Below are 24354 nucleotides of genomic sequence, written 5' to 3' on the forward strand. Positions count from 1 at the left end.
ACCTCTGCATGACACCCTCATGCACATTTTGCTACGCTAATTTTATAGCAAACTCGGGGAATTCCTTGCTGCATTTGATCATTCTGAGGAATAGAAAGTGAGGCTTCCATTACTGTCTTGGTACCCACAGAACACGGCCACTGTACCCACCTGTCCACTTTTGCCACGCTATTTAATTTGCCCAAAGAGCTGACTCTTTTTCTGCCTTCCTAAAATTGTCTGTAATACTAAGTTAGTGTTCCTTTGCTGCCAAGCAAGGTACAACACATGTGCATTCTACACTCCTTTCCATTTCTGGAATGCAATTATTAAATGCAGGTAGTCCAGCCAATCTTTGACGAAGGTGCAGGTGTGGATATAATGTAGCCTGCATCCAATGTTGGTTTTCTCGATGTCTGACAGTTCAACAATACCATCTGTTTCCACTTCCAAAACAAGTGATGACCTGCCAATCACACTCCCTGTTGCGTTTAAAGGGGTGGAAGTTCAGTGTGAAAAACCATGTGAGACTGCTGTCCCCAGTCACAGAGGATGAAGAGCACGCAGATGCACTTAATGGGGCAGGCGGTGGTTGCACAGGCACGCTAGGCCGCATTGTAGCACAGTGAAATTCACATTGCGACTTATGCTTCATTTTAAGTCGTATACAGGGTGGGCTCCCCAGTATGCAGCAAAACCAGGCAACAGGAAAAGGACTCTAGTCAGTTGGGTTGATAAATGATTGTTTAACTTTACCAAAACAAACAATAATAACCATGCATACAATTTAAATTGAACAATCTATTCTGTTGCCTACTACCTGCTAATCCCTCTGCGTAGCTGTAAGGCTATGTGCGCACACTGCGTTTTTTTGACGCTGCGTTTTTGGCCGCTAAAACCGCACAAACGCACCCGCGGCAAAAAAACGCACGCGATTTGGTGCGGTTTTTTTGCTGCGTTTTGCTGCGTTTTTGCTCACTGCGTCTTTATGCGTTTTTTATCAGTGAACAAAAAAAGGTCTGTCATTTCCTTCTTCAATGTGTTCTTCATTCTCCACTAGTGTATGCAGAAGAGCAGACAGGTGCAGAACTACAAGGCTCAGCATACTCCATCCAATAGTGTATGCAGGAGAGCAGACAGCAGCTGCAGAACTACAAGGCTCAGCATGCTCCATCCAGGACTATATGCTTGAGGGAGAGTCAGGGGGAGCAGACCTACAAGGCTCAGCATCCTCCATCCAATAGTGTATGCAGGAGAGCAGACAGCAGCTGTCGAACACATAGGCTCAGCATCCTCCTTCCAGGACTGTATGCAGGATTTCTTTGCCCCCCCAAACAAAAAAAATGACGTGGGCTTCGCCATATTTTTGTATGCTAGCCGGGTACAGCAGGCAGGTACGGGCTGCCCCCAACCCCCAGCTGCCTATTTGTACCCGGCTGGGAACCAAAAATATAGGGAAGCCCTTTTTCTTCGGCGCTCCATTGGGAGACCCAGACGATTGGGTGTATAGCTACTGCCTCCGGAGGCCACACAAAGTATTACACTAAAAAGTGTAAGGCCCCTCCCCTTCTGCATATACACCCCCCGTGGGATCACGGGCTCCTCAGTTTTCAAGCTTTGTGCGAAGGAGGTCAGACATCCACGCATAGCTCCACTGTTTAGTCAGCAGCAGCTGCTGACTATGTCGGATGGAAGAAAAGAGGGCCCATACTTGGGCCCCCAGCATGCTCCCTTCTCACCCCACTCTTGTCGGCGGTGTTTGTTAAGGTTGAGGTACCCATTGCGGGTACGGAGGCTGGAGCCCACATGCTGCTTTCCTTCCCCATCCCCCTGAGGGCTCTGGGTGAAGTGGGATCTTACCGGCCTCCAGGCTCTGAGGCCGGGCTCCATCCACAGACCCGGAGATCCTGCTGGAATGGAGCTGAGTATCGTCAGGGACAAGGCCCTGCAACGTTAAGGTACTCTGTGTCCCCGTACAGACCACGCACACACACACCAGCATGCTGGGTGTGTTAGTGCGCCGGGGACAACAGCGCTGCGCGCTTGGGCTATACTCACTGCAGCTTTGCTGAGTGAGTTAATGTATGGGAAACTGCCGCGCCGGCCGCTGCTAGAGACTGCGGCGCGGCTGAGACTTGTGGTGCGCCGGGGACTTCCGCGCTGACCGTGCTTTTACGACGGCAGCGCTTATAAATCGAGTCCCCGGCTTTTGCGGCCTAGTTTCGTTTCCTTCCCGCCCCCGGGCCTGTCAGTCAGGGAAGGGGCGAGACGCTGTACAATGGTCAGCGCTGAGGGCTGGAGTCTTATTTACATACTCCAGCCCTCTCACTGGGCACAGTGAGACGCCAGCTTCCCGCACTTTGTCTGGGGCACGCCCACGGCCCGCCCCTCTTCACAGGACGTGGGCTATACTCACTGCAGCTTAGCTGAGTGAGTTAATGTGTGGGAAACTGCCGCGCCGGCCGCTGCTAGACACTGCGGCGCGGCTGAGACTTGTGGTGCGCCGGGGACTTCCGCGCTGACCGTGCTTTTACGACGGCAGCGCTTATAAATCGAGTCCCCGGCTTTTGCGGCCTAGATTCGTTTCCTTCCCGCCCCCGGGCCTGCCAGTCAGGGGAGGGGCGAGACGCTGTACAATGGTCAGCGCCGAGGGTTGGAGTCTTATTTACATACTCCAGCCCTCTCACTGGGCACAGTGGGACGCCAGCTTCCCGCACTTTGTCTGGGGCACGCCCACGGCCCGCCCCTCTTCACAGGACGCCGGCAGCCATTCCTGCATGCAGTCTAAGCTGGAGAACGGACACAGGCTCTGGGAGACCCAGTCAAGGGATTCTGGCGACCACATACCCGCTTATGCGGGCGGTAAGCAGCACCTTGGTGCTGACCCCACTAGTGCCACAGTGTTTTGTGTACTTTATGCTCTTTGTACTTGTCGCTGGTCAGCGTAAAGGGTCGCAGGCTTCCAAATCCACCCTGGCTCGATGGATCAAGGAACCAATTCTTGAAGCCTACCGTTCTGCTGGGCTTCAGGTTCCATCAGGGCTGAAGGCCCATTCTACCAGAGCCGTGGGTGCGTCCTGGGCATTACGGCACCAGGCTACGGCTCAGCAGGTGTGCCAGGCAGCTACCTGGTCGAGTCTGCACACTTTCACCAAGCATTGTCAGGTGCATGCCTACGCTTAGGCGGATGCCAGCCTAGGTAGAAGAGTCCTGCAGGCGGCGGTTGCCTCCATGTAGGGAAGGGCTGTGTTACGGCCCTAACTTGAGGTATTAATTTACCCACCCAGGGACTGCTTTTGGACGTCCCAATCGTCTGGGTCTCCCAATGGAGCGCCGAAGAAGGGAATTTTGTTACTTACCGTAAATTCCTTTTCTTCTAGCTCCAATTGGGAGACCCAGCACCCGCCCTGTTTCCTTCGGGATTTTTGTTTTTTTCGGGTACACATGTTGTTCATGTTGAATGGTTTCAGTTCTCCGATGTTCCTTCGGATTGAATTTGTTTAACCAGTTATTGGCTTTCCTCCTTCTTCCTTTTGCACTAAAACTGAGGAGCCCGTGATCCCACGGGGGGTGTATATGCAGAAGGGGAGGGGCCTTACACTTTTTAGTGTAATACTTTGTGTGGCCTCCGGAGGCAGTAGCTATACACCCAATCGTCTGGGTCTCCCAATTGGAGCTAGAAGAAAAGGAATTTACGGTAAGTAACAAAATTCCCTTCTTTTTTAAATTATTTCATGAAATAATTTAAAAAAAAAATGACGTGAGCTTCGCCCAATTTTTGAGTCCAGCCGGGTACAACTAGGCAGCTGGGGATTGGAATCCACAGTGCAGGGTGCCCATGCTTTCTGGGCACCCCCGCTGTGAATTGCAGTCCCGCAGCCACCCCAGAAAATGGCGCTTTCATAGAAGCGTCATCTTCTGGCGCTGTATCCAACTCTTCCAGCTGCCCTGATGCCGGGTGGTTCGCTGGGTAATAATGGGGTTAGGGCTAGCTGTATAGCTGGCCCTAAGCCCGAAATTCATGGTGTCACGCCAATATTAGACATGGCCACCATGAATGTCTAGTAAAGATAAAAAAAAAACACAACACACACAGAAAAATATTTTTATTAGAAATAAAACACAACACAATTAGTGACTCCATCTTTATTGAAATAAAGAACCCCCCCCTTCGCAGTAATCCTGGGTCAAGGTCCCGCGCCGTCCAAACCGGATCCAATATCATCTGATCGGTTTGCTGGAAGGCAAAGCGATCAGATGATGTGTCAGGTTCTAGGGGCTGAAGCACATCACACATCAGCTGATTGTATAAAAGCCGATTATACAATCAGATGATGCATCGGTGCAAAAAAAAATAAAAAAATAATACTCACTTATGTGCTGATTACCGGCAGCGATGGGGCGGGAGTCTGATCCCGTCCGATCGCTGCAGCAGCTGCCGGTAATCAGGGATGAAGTCTCCTGACGCATCTGCTGATACCGGCCGGGCGCCCGCGTCACCGCGATACTTACGATCACCTGATGCGTCAGGTGACTGCATCAGGTGATCCATCGCCAGGTCCTGCATCCATCAGAGGTTTCCCGGCCGTCTGCACACAGATAACTTTTTTTTTTTTTTTTTTCTACTGTTAACTTTTGTTTTCGCAGCCGCTTCCACCTCCTGCCTGTACATGGCGCCGCACGGCAGCATACATGCACAGGACGGGAGGTGGAAGCGGCGGTGACGGTACCGGGAGGATTCACGCTTCTGTATATACTGACAGAAGGAATCCTCTTCCTGTACTCGTCACTTTACTACCCACCTCCTGCGTTTATAGCTGCGTTTTTGGTCTTCAAAACGCAGCTATTTGCGTTTCTCATTGCGTCTTTCAACATCCCATTGAACTCAATGGATGAAAAGCGCAGTGAAAAAAGCGGGAATAATTGACATGCTGCGTTTTTGTGGCACCACAAAAACGCAGCTGAAAAAAAACAATGTGTGCGGACAGCAAAAATTAAAACTCATAGACTTTGCTGGGGAAGCAAAGTCCTGCAGTTTTGAGGCCAAAAAACGCACGCGAAAAACGCACTGTGTGCACATAGCCTAATTGTGTGTTTGTGTGTGTGTGTGTGTGCGAACACGACTTACCAGTGGCGCATCACAAGAGCTTCCCAGTTATCCACGTAAACATAGACAAAACACATTACCCCCCCTGAATACCCTTGTTAGCTGAAGCCTCACAGATAAGGCAGATGATAACAGTGTGAATGCAAACCACACAGCTCTGCAACACAGTCATGGAAATCTTGAAAATCAACAGTCAATGCAAACATGTGTCGCTGTCCCTCTGATTTAAACTGTACGTGACAATTTGACAGTGCAGAGGCAGCAAGTCTTATTGTCTATAAATAGCCGTCCTACCCAGAACAGATGTGTTTTGCTAATAAAACAAAGTGTTGCGTGCCAGCATTTAGGCTATGTGTCCACGGTAGAATGTACCTGCGCATTTTTCCGCATGAAAATCCGCGACTTTCGCGGCAAATCCGCACCTTATTTTTGCCGCGGATTACCGCGAATTTGCCGTGGATTTTGATGCGGATTTTTTTTTTTTTTTTTTCCCCCCCATTCTATACCCAAAATCCGCAACAATAATTGACATGCTGCAGATTTTTCCGGATCAAAATCCGCGGCAAATCCGCCGCGGAAAAATCCGCAGCATGGACACAGCATTTCCAAAATGCCATTTGAAATGGCTTGGAAGTGCCGCTGCTGCAGATTTTCGGAAAATCCGTGGCAAAATCCGCGGTAAATCCGCAGTGTGGGCACATAGCCTTATTGTCTGGGCACAGCCTACCGTACCCGGGTACTGTGATGTCCAGTTGCCAGAAATACAGACTTCTTTGTCGCTCCATTGGGAGACCCAGACAATTGGGTGTATAGGCTATGCCTCCGGAGGCCGCACAAAGTATTACACTTAAAAGTGTTAAACCCCTCCCCTTCTGCCTATACACCCCCCGTGCTCCCACGGGCTCCTCAGTTTTTTGCTTTGTGCGAAGGAGGTCAGACACGCACGCAGCTCTTCTGCAGGCGCTGGGCACTCTGAAGGCAGAAGGAGTGGTGGTCCCTGTTCCTATTCAGCAACAGGGTCACGGTTTTTACTCCAACTTGTTTGTGGTCCCAAAGAAGGACGGGTCTTTCCGTCCTGTCCTGGACCTGAAACTTCTCAACAAACACGTAAAGACCAGGCGGTTCCGGATGGAATCCCTCCGCTCCGTCATCGCCTCAATGTCCCAAGGAGATTTCCTTGCATCGATCGATATCAAGGATGCTTATCTCCACGTACCGATTGCTCCAGAGCACCAGCGCTTCTTGCGCTTCGCCATAGAAAACGAACACCTGCAGTTCGTGGCACTGCCGTTCGGCCTGGCAACAGCCCCACGGGTTTTCACCAAGGTTATGGCTACTGTAGTAGCGGTCCTCCACTCTCAGGGTCACTCGGTGATCCCGTACTTGGACGATCTGTTGATCAAGGCACCCTCTCTAGAGGCATGCCAACACAGCCTCGACGCTACCCTGGAGACTCTCCAGAGTTTCGGGTGGATCGTCAATTTTCCAAAGTCAAATCTGACACCGGCCCAATCACTGACATATCTTGGCATGGAGTTTCATACCCTCTCAGCGATGGTGAAGCTTCTACTGATCAAGCAGCGGTCACTACAGACAGGGGTACAATCTCTCCTTCAAGGCCAGTCACACCCCTTGAGGCGCCTCATGCACTTCCTGGGGAAGATGGTGGCAGCAATGGAGGCAGTTCCGTTCGCGCAGTTTCACCTGCGTCCACTTCAATGGGACATCCTACGCAAATGGGACAGGAAGCCGACGTCCCTCGACAGGAACGTCTCCCTCTCTCAGGCGACCAAAGCTTCCCTTCGGTGGTGGCTTCTTCCCACTTCATTATCGAAGGGGAAATCCTTCCTACCCCCATCCTGGGAAGTGGTCACGACGGACGCGAGTCTGTCAGGGTGGGGAGCGGTTTTTCTCCACCACAGGGCTCAGGGTACGTGGACCCAGCAAGAGTCCTCGCTTCAGATCAATGTTCTGGAAATACGGGCAGTGTATCTTGCCCTGAAGGCGTTCCAGCAGTGGCTGGAAGGCAAGCAGATCAGAATTCAGTCGGACAATTCCACAGCGGTGGCATACATCAATCACCAAGGCGGCACACGCAGTCGGCAAGCCTTCCAGGAAGTCCGGCGGATTTTGATGTGGGTGGAAGCCACGGCCTCCACCATCTCTGCAGTTCACATTCCAGGCGTGGAAAACTGGGAAGCAGACTATCTCAGTCGCCAGGGCATGGACGCAGGGGAATGGTCCCTTCACCCGGACGTGTTTCAGGAGATCTGTTGCCGCTGGGGGGTGCCGGACGTCGACCTCATGGCGTCCCGGCACAACAACAAGGTACCGGTGTTCATGGCACGGTCTCAAGATCCCAGAGCTCTGGCGGCAGACGCCTTAGTTCAGGATTGGTCGCAGTTTCAGCTCCCTTATGTGTTTCCTCCGCTGGCACTGTTGCCCAGAGTGTTACGCAAGATCAGGGCCGACTGCCGCCGCGTCATCCTCGTCGCTCCAGACTGGCCGAGGCGGTCGTGGTACCCGGATCTGTGGCATCTCACGGTCGGCCAACCGTGGGCACTACCAGACCGACCAGACTTGCTATCTCAAGGGCCGTTTTTCCATCTGAATTCTGCGGCCCTCAACCTGACTGTGTGGCCATTGAGTCCTGGATCCTAGCGTCTTCAGGGTTATCTCAAGACGTCATTGCCACTATGAGACAGGCTAGGAAACCAACGTCCGCCAAGATCTACCACAGGACGTGGAAAATTTTCCTGTCGTGGTGCTCTGCTCAGGGTTTTTCTCCCTGGCCTTTTGCCTTGCCCACTTTTCTGTCCTTCCTTCAATCTGGACTGGAAAAGGGTTTGTCGCTCGGCTCCCTTAAGGGACAAGTCTCAGCGCTCTCTGTGTTTTTCCAGAAGCGCCTAGCCAGACTTCCACAGGTACGCACGTTCCTGCAGGGGGTTTGTCACATCGTTCCTCCTTACAAGCGGCCGTTAGAATCCTGGGATCTGAACAGGGCGCTGCTGGTTCTTTAGAAACCACCATTCGAGCCAATGAGAGATATTTCTCTCACGCCTTTCGCAGAAAGTGGTTTTTCTAGTAGCAGTCACTTCACTTCGGAGAGTGTCTGAGCTAGCAGCGCTGTCATGCAAAGCCCCTTTCCTGGTTTTTCACCAGGACAAGGTGGTTCTGCGTCCGGTTCCGGAATTTCTCCCTAAGGTGGTATCCCCCTTTCATCTCAATCAGGATATCTCCTTACCTTCTTTTTGTCCTCATCCAGTTCACCAATGTGAAAAGGATTTGCACTTGTTAGATCTGGTGAGAGCACTCAGACTCTACATTTCTCGTACGGCGCCCCTGCGCCGCTCGGATGCACTCTTTGTCCTTGTCGCTGGCCAGCGTAAAGGGTCACAGGCTTCCAAATCAACCTTGGCTCGGTGGATCAAGGAGCCAATTCTCGAAGCCTACCGTTCGGCTGGGCTTCCGGTTCCCTCAGGGCTGAAGGCCCATTCTACCAGAGCCGTGGGCGCGTCCTGGGCTTTGAGGCACCAGGCTACGGCTCAGCAGGTGTGTCAGGCGGCTACCTGGTCGAGCCTGCACACTTTCACGAAACACTATCAGGTGCATACCTATGCTTCGGCGGATGCCAGCCTAGGTAGACGAGTCCTTCAGGCGGCGGTTGCCCACCTGTAGGAAGAGGCCGTTTTACGGCTCTCTTACAAGGTATTATTTTACCCACCCAGGGACTGCTTTTGGACGTCCCAATTGTCTGGGTCTCCCAATGGAGCGACAAAGAAGAAGGGAATTTTTGTTTACTTACCGTAAATTCCTTTTCTTCTAGCTCCAATTGGGAGACCCAGCGCCCGCCCCTGTTTTTTTGTGTACACATGTTGTTCATGTTGAATGGTTTCAGTTCTCCGATACTCCTTCGGATTGAAGTTACTTTAAACCAGTTTTTAATTCTTTTTCCTCCTTCTTGCTTTTGCACCAAAACTGAGGAGCCCGTGGGAGCACGGGGGGTGTATAGGCAGAAGGGGAGGGGCTTAACACTTTTAAGTGTAATACTTTGTGCGGCCTCCGGAGGCATAGCCTATACACCCAATTGTCTGGGTCTCCCAATTGGAGCTAGAAGAAAAGGAATTTACGGTAAGTAAACAAAATTCCCTTCTTTTTTACGCTCCTCTCACGGTAAGCAGTATAGACAGCACTGTAAGAATGTTGGTCTGTGGCACAGGATGCTGCTCGTTAGCGTTACGGTACTCCTCACCAAACTACAAAATGACTCCCCTCACAATTGAACGGTGTTTTCGCGGTGGCTCCTTGCTGTAACACACACCTTTTTAGCTTTTCCTTCTGTTCATAGACAGCATCTCCAAGTCCACACCCGAAGAGCAATTTCTCCTCCACGTCTAAGTGTGGAGAGGCAGCTAGTGCGCATGCGTGTGCCGATTTACCCCAGCCGCAGCCTAACTACAGTGTTTCGCCTAGTGAGTATGCTCAGCCTGACTGTGCCATTCCTGAGGCTAAGTCTGCATTTTGGGATACAGCGCATGCTCCCACACTTAGTGCGAAAAGCCTCTTTGCACAGGTACTTGCATTACGTGCCGGGTCTAAGTCCTGTTTTGTGCCTAGACACCATGCTAAAGCTGATAGTCTTTTATCAGAGACTGTATTTCATGCTACTGAGCATGCTCAGGCACTTACTGCATCAGAGACTAGGTCCGGTAATGAACTCTTTGGCCCTGCCCCTGATGTGGGGGGCCCATATAGACCACAGGGCATCAGGTGTCCTGACGATGTGTCCAGGCCACTCCCAAATGGCTTGCAGAGGCCCGCCCCTATGACTTGTCACCTCATTATTGATGGTCAGACGATGACTGGTGAGGTGTTTGTGTCGTGGCAGCCATGAGGTCATTATTGAAGTTGCGGTTCCAAATAGGACGCTAGTTATGCCACTCATGACGTGTCACTCTGCTTTTGTCTCCAGGAGGTGCATTGTGGTCCACCCTGGTTTGGGGCGGACCCAGGTTATAAAACGGGCTGGAGCCAACAAGGAGGTGCGCAGTCTTCTATTATGCTCCGAAAGAGCACACCTCCATGTGTTGAACCCATTGCGGCTTTAGGCCAGAGGTAGGCAGGGATAGGGCGTCGATGCAGGCCGCCACCACAGTTGGTAACGCAGAACGGTTAAGACCAGCTCCTATCCTACAAGTCCTGCTTGTGCAGCCCAGTGACATTAACAGGCCTGCTGCTGCTGATGCGCCTGCAGTCCACAGGTGTGGCCCCAATGCACACGGTCAGCGTACTGAATGGCCCCTGTGATGTTAACAGGGAGTTCCTGGGCTGGGTGGGCGTGTGGACCCTGTGACGCTAACAGGGCTCCCAGTCTCCAGATCCGAGTGGCGTCTAATTCGGTTCAGGCTACTATTAGTTTCATAGCCACACAGCTCTGTATCTTCCACCTAACCTTCCAATTGCCAACCTCTTTTCCATCTGGGAGCACGGTGGACACTGACTGCTGATGGGGATATATACCTTTCTCTTTCTTTTCTTATTAATTTTCGTTATATAGCGGTAACATAGTATAATACCACCTTATCCAAATCTGCCAGCCCCACCGTAACAGATGGTGTTTCTTCATCAAATGTTACTTTTGCTTAACCACCAAACCCACGGACGAAAACTTTTTTCCCCCTTTCCAACACACCTGTTCCCCTTTCCACCAGCATCTGTCCTTTTTCAACTCATTTTGTATATGACCAAAAGTGCAACTCTGCAGGGACACCATACTCAGTGTCATCTCAGCACAGCAGCCAGCCCTCGGTCCCTCAGATGTGGACAAGTAAAAGACCATTTCCTCCTATCCATGACAAAGCGTTGAGATTCACTCTGTGCAGCACTGGTGTTTAGTGGAAAAGCAGATCTAAGATTGCGTACCACCTTCTGCAGATACTCCTGTAGACGTGCGTCCCTTTCTATGGCAGGAATTATTTCGCCAAATTTTCTTGTACCGGGGATCTAACAGTGTGGCAACCCAGTAGTTAGCATTACTTTGAATTCGTACAATACGAGGGTCATGTTGTAGGTAGTGCAGCAAGAAGGCGCTCATGTGTCTTGTGCATCCAGGAGGACCAAGTCCTTGGTGTGTTGGTGGCAGAGAGGTGAGAATCGTGCCTCCTTCCTCTGCCCTCTCCCCCCAACCTCGCACAACCGAAATGTGAGCAAGCTCTCACTCATCTGCTGAGTCTTCCATGCCCATCGCCAGTTCGTCCTCCATTTCTTCATGGGCTCCTGCACCTTCCTCAACAATTTTTGCTGATACTATGCGCCCTTGTTAATCCCTCTCCCCCACCATGACTGCCGCCTAGGTGCCGCTGACCGTCTGGACCTTGGAGATCTTGTTATCCCTTCCGCATATGACTCCTCCTGTACTTCCTCCCCTTCCTCTTGTCCCAACACCTGACTCCGAATAATGCTTACAGTGTGCTCCATCATGTAGATGACCAGAATTGTCACGCTGAGAATAGCATTGCCAGTGCTAAACATCTTCGTCGATATTTGTAAACTGTGTAGAAGGGTGCATAGGTCCTTGATCCGACACCACTCCAGCAGCGTGATCTGCACCACCTCTGGATCAAGTTAGGCCAGGCTATATGTCATAACGTATTGCAACAGGGTTCGTCGGTGCTGCCACAAACGCTGCAACATGTGCAGATTCAAATTCCTGTGTGTCGGCACATCGCATTTCAGGCGTTTAACCACCAGACCTAAAGACTTCTGTAGCGACGAAAGTTGTTGAGCTGCTGTGTGCGAACGATGGAAGTGAGCACATAGCGAGCGTGCCAGCTGCACAAGGCCATGTAGGCCGGGATGGTGCTTTAAAAATTGCTGGAGAATTAGATTCAACACGTGAGCCATACAAGGCACGTGTGTCACATTGCCCTGACGATGGCCCGCAGCCAAGTTTGCATCATTGCCGCACACTGCGGTTAAGTCATCAACGGAGTACGCTCCGTCAATTTGTACTCCGGTCGCCAGGTGACAACGTGTTCCTTTCATGCATAGTGCTGATGATGGGAGAGAAGTTGATGCCAGCGGCGCAGGTGGACGCAGGTTATGCTCACCCACTGGGCTGCATTACCTTGACAAATGCAGAATCTCTGGCTGAATGTAGGTGGTGGATATCTCACAGATGAAGTACCATCATTCAGCTACAACCAATGGGAAGACACCACACCCTTTTTTTATGCCCATCCTGTCTGCAGACCACTGCCAGACATGGCTATGAACCTCTGGTTACTTTTAACCCCAGTTCAGTTTTATGATTTTGTGTGCTTGTTACCTGACTACTTTTCCTGCTTGCTGTTTATGTACCTTGTTTGCCGATCCGCATTTCACCTCTGCTTGTTTTCTAATTAAGTCCTGAAGTCCTGGCCGTCCCATTCTGTTCCTGTTCCTCAATTAATGTTTTGACCCTGTCTGACTACTATTCTCTGGAACTGCAGCCTTCCACAGGTATTGATCACCTTGGGCCCTGTGTAATTCCTAATCCCTATATAGGGGTTAAAGGGTTTCAGGGTTCTGGAGGTCCTGCTTGGTGAGTGGCTTCCCTCTAGCCTATCCTTTACAGCGCATCTGAGTGTGGATTAAGGAAGGCGTTACACCGTGCCCTCTGCAGAAGGCCATGTAGGCCAGGATAGTGCTTTAAAAATTGCTGGACAACCAGGTTCAACACGTGAGCCACACAAGGCACGTGTGTCACGGCGAAGAGCTGCACCCATGTTTGCATCATTGTCACACCCGGCCTTCCCTGGCTGCTGGTTGAGTGGAGACAACCATTGATGAAACTTGGTCTCCAGAGCTAACCGTCCACAACTTCTCAGCGGTGTGACTCACATTTCCCATACATTTCAAAGTAAACATTTGACCGCATGATGGCATTGAGCTCTGCTGCCAGCATAGTAAGGAGGTGTGTGTGGTATTCCTTGTGCGCAGTTACAAGGAAGGGTGCCCTGACCACACAGGGTTTGGGCCGAGGTGAAGGACCCACACGAGGTTGAGGAGGCAGAAGCAGTGTATTAACTTCTACATACAGAGGAAGGATTGATACAACTCGTGGGGACAGCAAGACTTGTACAGCAGACCCTTCTCCATCTATCCCCATAGTAACCCATTGCCCAGTCAGCGACATGTAACGCCCCTGTCCATGCTTACTAGGGCAAGTATCTGTGGTGAAATGCACCCTGTCACACAGTTTCGCAAAGAAGCGGTGATGTTTGGTGCGACATGCTGGTGTAGCGCGTGCACGCCTTTGTTGGAGAAGGAGTGGCGCCTGGGCATTGGCTCTTGGGGCACTGCGATGGGCAGAAGGTCTCGAAAATCCTCGGTTGGAAAGGAAGCATTTTGGTAGCCAACAGTTTGCAGATGCTGAAAGTCAACCTCTAAGCCATGTCATGCCCTTCTAAAAGCATGTAAAACACAGCAAGTGGACTCCAACCACAGTCTCCCTCGTTTCCACTAATTGGGCCACACACACCCCACTTGACTGGCATCAGTTGACCCTCCTTTTCAAAATGAAAAAGATGCTTTGCATGAAGCACTCTCAAAAATACGCATGCCTTTCACCTCCCCTGGATGACCCAGGGGAAGAAAGTCCTCTGAGAGCCATGACTTGTTAATCTTTGTTCTTTTTTCAAAAGCGAGGGGACTCCAACCACAGTCTCCCTCGTTTCCACTAATTGGGCCACACACACACCCCACCTGACTGGCATCAGTTGACCCCCATTTTCAAGATGAAAAAGATGCTTTGCATGAAGCACTCTCAAAAATACGCGTGCCTTTGGCCTCCCCTGGCTGACCCAGGGGAAAAGTCCTCTGAGAGCCATGTCCACATTGTCAGTGGACAGACACGTGTGCTTATCTGCCAGCAGACCCCCAGCAGCACTGAAGACAGGTTCCGAGAGAACGCTGGCTGCAGGACACAAGATCCCCAAGGCGTACGTGGCAAGCTCAGGCAATTTATCCAGATTGGAAGCCTAAAATGAGCAGGGCTCAAGTTGCACAGTAATGGCATCAATGTTTCCTTGCATATACTCATATATCTGTGTCTCCTCCTCTTTTTCCTTGTCCAGCTCTTTTGTTTACGCATGAGTATATGTCCTTGTCACTTTCCCATGTGTTGTGAGTTGTTTGTCACCTTTTGGACACCTTTGAGGGTGTTTTCTAGGTGTTTTTATGTGTTTGTGATTGCCTGCCATTGTTTCCTATGCGGTTCGGTTCGACGAACTGAAATTGGACGAGACCTCCGTTCGGCGAATCGAACTCGAGCCGAACCGCGACCGGTTCGCTCATCTCTAGTCCCGAAGAGCACAGTGGCCTCCATAATCCTTAAATGGAAGAAGTTTGGGACCACTAGAACTCTTCCTTCATCTGACCGTCCAGCTACACTGAGCAATCGTGGGAGAAGAGCCTTGGTGAGAGAGGTAAAGAAGAACCCCGAGATCACTATGGCTGAGCTCCAGAGATGCAGTAGGTAAATGGGAGAAAGTTGCACAAAGTCAACTATCACTGCAGCCTTCCACCAGTCAGCCTTTATAGCAGAGTGGCCAGACGGAAGCCTCTCCTCAGTGCAAGACATATAAAAGCATGCATAGTTTGCAAGAAAAAAAAACACATAAAGGACTCCCAAACTAAGAGAAATAAGATTCTCTGGTCTGATGAGACAATTTTGGTGATTAATTCTAAGCGGTATATTTGGAGAAAACCAGGTACCTCACCACAGTGAATTCAACATGGTGGTGGCAGCATCAAGCTCTGGGGGTATTTTTCAGCTACAGGGACCGGACAACTGGTTACAATTGAGGGAAAGATGAATGTGGCTAAGTACAGAGATATCCTGGAACCTCTTCCAGAGTGGTCTGAACCTCAGACTTGGCCGAAGGTTCACCTTCCAACAAGACAATGACCTAGGCACACAGCTAAAATAACAAAGGAGTGGCTTCAGAACAACTTTGTGACCATTATTGTCTGGCCCAGCTAGAGCCCTGACCTAAACCCAATTGAGAATCTCTGGAGAGACCTGGAAACGGCTGTTCACCATCCAACCTGACGAAACTGGAGAGGATCTGCAAGGAAGAATGGCAGAGGATCCCCAAATCTAGGTGTGAAAAAACTTATTGCATCATTCCCAAGAAGACTCATGGCGGTACTAGCTCAAAAGGGTGCTTCTACTCAATACGGAGCAAAGGATCTGAATTCTTATGATCAGTTTTTCTTTTTTATAAAATTTGCAAAAATTGTTAAATTTGTTTCTTTGGAAGTTTTTTTGTCAAGATGGGGTGCAAAGTGTACATTAATGAGAAAAAAACCTTTTTTTTGAATGTACCAAATGGCTGCAATGAAACGGAGTGAAAAATCTAAAGGGGTCTGAATACTTTCTTTACCCACTGTAAATCTGCAGGTTGTGATGTGCATTTGTTTTCAGACCCCCCCCCCCTTCCTAAGTCAATACTTTGTGGGATTACTTTTCACTGGAATTACTGCTGCAAGTATTTTGGATATGCCTTTAGCAGCTTTCCACAGCTAGAAGCTGCAAATTTTGCCCATTTTTTGCAAAGTAGCTGTAGCTCAGTGAGCTTGATGTGTGAGCGTCTGAACAGCAATTCTAAAGTCTTACCATAGATTTTTAATTAGATTTAGGTCTGGACTGTGGCTGGGCCATTCAAACACATGAATATGCTTTGATCTAAACCAAGTAAAATATTTTGATCTAAACCATTACATTGTAGCTCTGGCAGTATGTTTAGGGCCGTTGCCCTTATTGAACGGGAATCTGTACCCCAGTCTCAAGTCTTATGCAGCCAGTAATAGGTGTTCCTTCAGGATTGCCCTGTATTTATCTCAATCCATCTTCCTATCAACTCTGACCAGCTTTCCTGTCCCTGCTAAAGATTTGCCTCTCCACACCATAATGCTGCCACAACCATGTTTGACATGAGGGTGGTGTTTTCAGGGTGATGTGTTAGTTCTCCACCTCCCTCAGCACTTTTCATTTAAGGCCGGGGCCACACGGGGTTATGTGCGATCCTCACATGACACTCGGCTCACGCTGGCAGCACAGCGTGAGCCCACGGTCATTGCGACTGGTCCGATCGTGCGATCAGACCACAGCTGCGGAGGGGGGGGGGATTTATCTCCCCCTCTCTTCTCAGTAGCCGGCAATTGCGATTCTTTCATTACATCGGTGTAACGCGAGGGCAGTGCAATATTTCTCTCTCCCCATAGACTTGCATGAGTGCGAGTGGAACAGGATCAGCGTTCCACCCGCAGCATGCTGCGACTGTTTTCTCAGTCCGATTAGGACCGAGAAAATAATCGCTCATGGGAGCAGGCACATAGCATTACACTCAGACCAATATTACTCTATCTTATTTTTATTGCATTCCACTGTTTTTCTCGTCATGTGTCCCAGGTCTTACTCAAACGTTTTTCTTGGGTTCTCTGGTTAAATGAAACAACCTTTTACATACTAGCTGTGTCCCCTACATGGTTATAACAGTGAAAAACTCATTGCGAAATTTTAACCTTTCTACAATCTTAACAAAATAAAAACAATTTTTGAAATAATGACTCTGATATACAGACATATGAGAGATAGTTTTGTGCGGTATGAATATCTGGTTTAATGCGCTGCTCCAGCGTTTGTTTGTTTTTTTTTTTTCTCTCTAGCGCTGTAGTAGCGCTTGAAATGTAAGCCCATTGTCTTATACGTGCCCTTATGCATTTTAATTGTTTATAGGCGCCATCTTGCCTAACTTTTGACTGGCCAGAGTGAGCCTCTTAGGGTTGGATTGATTTGTGACCTCCAGCAAATTGGAGCTGCCGGCAAATCACAGGAAATCAACAGGAGAGGTGGTGAAAGATGAAGCCACCGGAGGGTGACTAGAAGACTGGTCAGGGGACCTAAATGTAAAGCACCACTCCAGCTGTGTAATTAAAACTACGCTGAAATGGTGCTTTAATAGTATGAACATTTAGTCAGTTGAAAAATTGCTAATTTTAAAAAACGTTATTAAATTTTCAGATATTTTCATCCAAAAAACCCCACAATGTATTGATCTAAAGGGCACTTTGCACGCTGCGATATCGCTAGCGAGCGTACCCGCCCCCGTCGGTTGTGCGTAACGGGCAAATCGCTGCACGTGTTGCACATCATCACTTACACCCGTCACACGGACTTACCTTCCCTGCGACGGCGATGTGGCCTGCGAACCGCCTCCTTTCTAAGTGGGCGGTTCGTGTGGCGTCACAGCGACGTCACACGGCAGCCGCCCAATAGAAGCTTACTCATTATAGCTCCTTACTCCTTGCCGGTGGACACAGGTAAGGAGATGTTCGTCGTTCCTGCGGTGTCACACATAGCGATGTGTGATGCCGCAGGAACGACGAACAACCAGCGGCATGCACCACCAACGAGATTATGAAAAGGAGCGACGTGTCAACGATTTTTGACGATTTTGCGATCGTTGATCGTCACTCCTAGCTGTCGCACGCTGCGATGTCGCTAACGACGCCGGATGTGCATGTCCAACACAGTGACCCCCGACGATATATCGTTAGCGATATCGCAGCGTGTTAACTCTTTAGTCTAAGTGACATAAAATATCACTATTTTGAAGTATTTTAATTACTGCTAAAAGGGGGTTGTCCAGTCTTAACTTACAAGTCCTCAGTCAGTGCAGATTTCTGAATCCTCTCACTGCAAGCTGTGAGAATTGCTACTGCGAAAAGCCCAGCGGTCATATGAATGCAATTAAGCGATTTGCATACTTCCGCCTACTAGACTGTATCCTGCCTCACTCAATATAGTCTAATCAGCATGTGACCACTTGTAGGCAAATCACATGTTTGTGGTCACTTACCCAGCAGAGAATTCTCACACCATGCAATGTGAGGATTCACAAGTCTGCTTTCATATTGACTGAAGGCTTTTAACTCAAGAATGGACAACCTTTCAAGTTAAATATGAAAAAGCCTACCAATCCTTTGCCAGTTAGGCTGCTTTCACACTGTTTTTTTAACATGCGTCATGAACGTTTTTAACGCAAAAACGGATCCATTGCAAATGCGTTTTCATTACAATGCATTTGCAATGGACTCGCGTCAACATGCGTTTGCCTGCGTTATAGTGAGGATCCAGCGACTTGCAGTTTAACTTTTTTCAAAAACACTATTTGTAGCGTTTTTGAGCTGCGTCCAAATACTGCAAATCGCTGGATCCTGACTAAACAGCACACAAACGCATGTGAACGCTGGCATGCTGATAGACAGGATCCTGCTTGCTCCACTGAGCATGCCCAGAAACCAGCCTGGCGTGATCAGTCCCTCTACCCCCCCCCCCCCCTCGGCACTCACCCTAAGGCCCAGTACTTGAGCTGTGTAGCTTTGACACGTATCTTCAGAAATCTGCAGCAAAATCTGCATGTCCATTGTGAAGCCAGCAAACTGAGAATTCACAAGAAAAAACAAAAAGCCAGCACCAAATGTGCACTTCAGCACTAAACATTCCAAACTGTACTTATTATAAAAAATTTTTTGAGATTTTTGGCAAAAAATTGCAATTTCTTGAGCTGCCTCGCCACGTCACGGCAAATCTCATTAGAGGCAGTCCTACACTAAAATATTTTTATAAAATGTGCCATACGGCCTGAGAATTCACAAGTGCTGTGCCCACGTTGCTTATTTTTCCCTTGCGTATTTGGTGCAGAAAAAAGAAATCTGCACTAAATACTCAAGGGACGTATACTCAATGTGGGCACAGCATTTCTGAATTCTCATGCACTTTGCTGGCTTCACAATGGACATGCAGATTTTGCTGCAGATTTCTGAAAATATGCGTCAAACCTACACACCGTGGGCACTGGGCCTAACTCATTCCTGCTGCAGTATTGCACAAGTGACTGGAAGGTGTGGTAAGCACAAGTTGGTTCTTGATCAGCAATACTAACACTGACTGATACATACAAATAAATAGTTGTACAATCACAATGTATATTATTTCTTGTTACAGTTTTCAAGTCCAACAGTGTTGAAATGGATTGGGTTTTAAAGCACACCGGTCCAAACAGTCCCGACACTGCAAATGATGGTTTTGTTCGTTTAAGAGGTCTGCCATTTGGCTGCAGCAAGGAAGAAATAGTTCAGTTTTTTTCAGGTACAAAATGTATTTTTAATGGTGTAGATTGTTTATTAGAAATAATGAGTTGGGCAATTTCTTTAACAAAGTATATGTTGACTGCTGATTTAAAGCTATCAAAATCTTTAGAGTTTTCTGTATTGCCCATCATAGCAATATTTAATTTAATAATGTTATTGCTGTTCACATTACTAGTGCAAAGAATGCTTCTGTTAAGCAGCTGCATAAAATACACACAAATTCTCTAAAAGTATCTTAAGGCCCATCATAGCTTACAGAATGTGTATATAAAGTAACCGTACAATATTGAATGTTTAGCATAATTCCGTTTTTATGCTATGATGTTACTCAAAATAGTGTATGAAGACTAAATTTATAGGATACGTTACTTATTAGAACCAAGATTCCAGTGCTCCCCATCTAATACCTAGCAAAGTATTTGTATGGTAATATAAGCTATTACCTATTGATAGTTGATAATGGATTAATCGTTGGAGTCTGACTTCAAAGAAACAATAGTTGGCAGGGTTGTGCGCTTTTGGAATGCTGTGGCATTGTGATTGCTCGATGACTGCTTTTTATTATTTTTTTTTATTTTTTTTCCACTTGGAGCCGTGAGCTCTGTGCTTGGGGCTTTTCAGCAGCTCAATTGTGTACACTACTGCTAATTCTAACAGATTAAATTCCCTATTTTGCTGTGGGTCCCAGTAGTCAGATCCCCCAATGACTAAGTTATCACATATTCTTTGGATAGAACTTGTTTTCATTAGACTACGTCTTACTTAAGTACGCTAATGTTCTCTTTAATGGAATCTGTCTGTAGGTTTTTGATATGTAATCTGAAGACAGCATGCTGTAGGGTTTAAAGGCCCCTTTTCACACTGCAACATCGCTAACGACATCGGTGTGACGTAATAGGGACCTCCCCACCGACATTGCAGTGTGTGAAACGCATCAGCGACCTGGCCCCTGCTGTGAGGTTGCTGATCGTTACAAATCTTTCAGGACCATTTTTTGGTTATTTGTTTCCCGCTGAGCAGCATGCATTGGTGTGTTTGACACAGTTACAACGACTTCGTTAGCGACTTCCCTTTCAAATAGCTGCTTTAACACGTCCCCAATGACCAGCTAGGTCGTTCTGCAGGTCCGGGATCGCTAGAAATTCTCTAAACGCTGCTGTGCCGTTGGTAAGGTCTGCCTGTTTGACAGCTCACCAGCGACTGTTTAGAGACTTTGTAGCGATCCCAGCCAGGTTGGGATCGCTGGTGGGATCGCTATAAAGTCTGTGTGTAAAGGGGCCTTAAAACACAGATTTTCAACAATGTCACTTGTTGAAGCTGTGTGCTGTTAGGTTTTATCTCTTGCCCAACAATGCCTTGTTCTTTTCAAAAGCAGCTTACTATTAATAGTCAATGTAAAAGGTGGCCATATAATAACCTAAGGTGTTTGGAGCTGTGTGCAGACTGACCTAGTGGACAGAATTGGCTGAAAATTGGTATGTACGCTGTTCAATGCATGGAGAAACGGAAGGCATCTTATCTTAAACATCATTTTTTTTTTTTTATTTTTTTTTTTTTATTATACCAAAACTCTCCACCAGGTGAAAGTAGTGCTGTACAGTGAGCGAGCGGCCCAAAAACCATGTGCCGATAACTGGTGATGTCACAATTGTTCCACAGACTAGCATTACTGTTCACTATGGCATCATGCATGGTGATCATGTTCATCCTATGCAGAACATGCTCGACGCTTGCGTGTAACATGTCTGGTGGGATGCTGCCCTCATCCAAAATAATGTGGTCTTTGAGGTGAGCCAGGGTGTTGACATTTCCCTGATAGACACGCTCTTTCAAGTGTCTCCACAACCATAAATCACAAGGATTGAGATCAGGCAAACGCGGTGGCTATGAGTTAGGGAAGGAGCGTCTCAAAATCCTGTCATCGGGAAAATGTGCATGCAGAACGTTCTTCACACGATTTGGGGTGTGAGGAGGTGCTCCTCCATGCATGAAGGTGGTTGTCTGAAGACACTGCCACTGTTGGAGTTGCGGAACGACCACTCTTTCCAGCATTGTCTGGTATCTTGCTGCTGTCACGAAACAGGTAGCAACGCCAGTTGGCCTCATTTCTTCGAAAAAGAATGGTCCGAGGATGAATGATGAGTTAAAGCCACACCAAATTGTTACCTTTTGGCGAATACAGCTGAACCCTCCACTCAACCGCATGCAGATTTTCTGTAGCCCATATGTGACAGTTTTGTGTGTTCACCCTTCCATTCAGGTAAAAATGAGCTTCATTGCACCACAGAACATTCCATGGCCAATTGCCATCCACTTCCACTCTCGCCAGAAACATGAATGCAAATGTCATGCGGGTATCATTGTTACAAGGAAGAAGTTGTTGACAATGGCTAATTTTGTACTGGTATGCCCAAAAGACCTTTTGGAGAACTTTTTACACTGTGCTATGCGGGAGCCCCAATGGCCTGGAAACACTGCGTGCACTGCTGTTCCCGGCAGGGTTGTTCGTGCCCTGTTCTATGATGGCAGTGGCAATGTCCTCCACAACCTCTCTGCTTAACGGTTGTCGCCCGCCCCCTGGTTGAACACTCCGTATCCCTGTTGCCTCAAAACGTGTCATCATCTGTCTCAGTGAATTGACAGCCATTGGACCGCTACATGAGTGAAGGTCTGTCAAACAGACTCCATGCAGCTGTAGCATTCCTGGCATTCTCATTAAACAACCGCACTAACAGCGCACGATCCGGCAAAGAGACAGGCATCTTGCAGATTGAGTTGCAAGGCGTGCTCATTGTACAGCGCCACTTAATCACATGGTGTGGCGTTTTTTGGTATGTATGTATGTATGTGTATGTGTGTATGTATGTGTATGTATGTGTGTATGTATATGTATATGTGTGTATGTATGTATGTATGTATGTATGTATGTATGTATGTATGTATGTATATATATGTATATTATGCCTTGAATAGCATACATGCCGATTCTGTCCATTGGGTCAGTCTGCACATGGCTCCCAGCACCTTAGGTTATTTTTTGGCCACCTTGTACATGGCCTGGTGCAAGCTGAGGCAGCTTTCTGAGCTCTGCTGCATGTTACATCTAAGGCTAGGTTCACACTTCCGTTGTTTTGCTTCAGTGAGGTCCGTTGTTGCGACGCAATGATGGATCAGTCGTTTTTGAGATGTCAACTGACGCAATGGATGTGTAAGGCTAGGTTCACACTTCCGTTGTTTTGCATGAGTCACAATCCGTCGCCTTGAGGAATTATGGTATCCTGCTAAATATTTTGCAGGAATCTAGTTTTTCCCTTTAGACTTCTATTAGTGACGGATTGCGACTGATGATGCTGCGTTGCATCTGCTGCTTCGCGGTCAGTCGTTTTTTAACTGACCGCCGGGCGGGAGCAACGCAGCCTGAAACGTTTTTTTGAGCAGCACAATCCATAGGATTTTGCTGCGCATGCGCTCTGGCTCCCTGCACACGTAACCAGGATACACATCGGGTAACCAAGCAATGCGCTTTGGTTAGTTACTCGATATTTACAGTGGTTACATGTGCAGGGAGACAGCGCTAAGCGGTGTACGCTGGTAACCAAGATAAATAACGGGTAACCAAGCAAAAAGTGCTTTGCTTTTAGTTACCCGATATTTACCCTGGATACCTGTGCAAGGAGGCCGACAGTTCCCCACTCGGCTCCGCCCCCTCTCGCACTCCGCATGTGTACACACACACACACACACACACTTGTCCCCAGCCCTGATGTCCTCAGCGAATAGATAGCAACGCATGTGACTGATGCAAAACAACGGAAATGTGAACCTAGCCTAATTTCACAGGATTCTGTTCACAGGAATCCTGTGAAAAAACTGATCCGTCGCGTCCGTTGTGCATCAGTTTGTGTTTGGGACAAGCCCACTGGGTGTGCCAAACATGCTGGGCAAGGTCAGTAGAGCATGTCAGAATCCAGCACTGGATTCCGTCGTGTGACGGATTACGACGGAATCCAGCACCATAGACATTCATTATAGCTTGTGACGGACACCTGTGGAGTCCGTTTTTTTGCCGCTCCAAAAAACGTTACATTCAGCGTTGCTCCCGCCTGACAGTCACTAAACGACTGATCCGTTTGCAGCGGATGCAACGCAAGGCCATCAGTCACAATTCGTCGCTAATAGATGTCTATGGGGAAAACTGGATTCCTGCAAAATATTTTGCAGGATACCGTAATTCCTCAGGGTGACGGATTGTGACTGATGCAAAAACAACGGAAGTGTGAACCTAGCCTAAGAACTGATTGTGTCACAACTGCTGCACCCAGTAAACTGATACACCTTTGGAATCAGGGTCTCTACATTTAGGCTTTGTGCGCACTAGAAATGTGAATTTTCTCAAGAAAATTTCTTGAGAAACTTCTGGGAGTGGAAGATTTCCGGACCTCCGGAAAAAATCTGCACCAAATCCGCATGCGGATTAGCTGCGATTTTCCCGCAGGTTGTTCCCTGCGGATTTTGCAGGCTGTACTGCAGAAATCCGCAGGTACCTGCGGAAAATTTGACATGCTCATTTTCTCAAGAAATTTTCTCAAGAAAATCTTCTCAAGGAAATTTCTTGAGAAAAATCCGCAGCGTGTGCACAGCTATTTTTTTTTTTTCTCATAGGATTTGCTGGGAAATGTCTGCACAAAGATTGCAGACATTTCTCAAGAAATTTCCGCAGCAAATCCGCGGGAAAATCCGTGGGTAAATCTGACTAGTGCGCACATAGCCTTATGCTGCTTTCAGATGAGTTGGCAAAAACTTGATGACAGATTCCCTTTAAGAATTTTTCATGTATGAAGTTATCCTTTTTTAAAGAGGTTGTTTTTTTTTTGTTTGGAACACTTTTATCCACAAAATTCTTTTAATGCAAGTATTTAACAATCTATATCAAAGAGCGGTGAATGTGGGAAAATTTAAGCTGCATTTACACGGTAAGATAAGATCAAAGTATTCTTTAAAAGATAAAAAAACAACTGTTCACAATTATCTGCGTGTAAATAGGCTGCTGGTGAAGTAGCAAAATGCTC

General features: G+C 48.1%; 1 protein-coding gene across 1 annotated transcript in view; it reads left to right on the plus strand.

The window, feature by feature from the left end:
• The window catches only part of LOC142303301 (heterogeneous nuclear ribonucleoprotein H2-like), a 108890-nt gene that overhangs the window by 4946 nt on the left and 79590 nt on the right, over positions 1 to 24354 (plus strand). Inside the window, exon 4 of the mRNA XM_075344565.1 lies at positions 19140 to 19283. Within this exon, the coding sequence (XP_075200680.1) occupies positions 19140 to 19283 (144 nt within the window). The remainder of the gene's footprint in view (positions 1 to 19139; positions 19284 to 24354) is intronic.

This window comes from Anomaloglossus baeobatrachus, chromosome 4 (assembly GCF_048569485.1).
Source record: "Anomaloglossus baeobatrachus isolate aAnoBae1 chromosome 4, aAnoBae1.hap1, whole genome shotgun sequence".
NCBI classification, from domain to species: Eukaryota; Metazoa; Chordata; class Amphibia; order Anura; family Aromobatidae; genus Anomaloglossus; species Anomaloglossus baeobatrachus.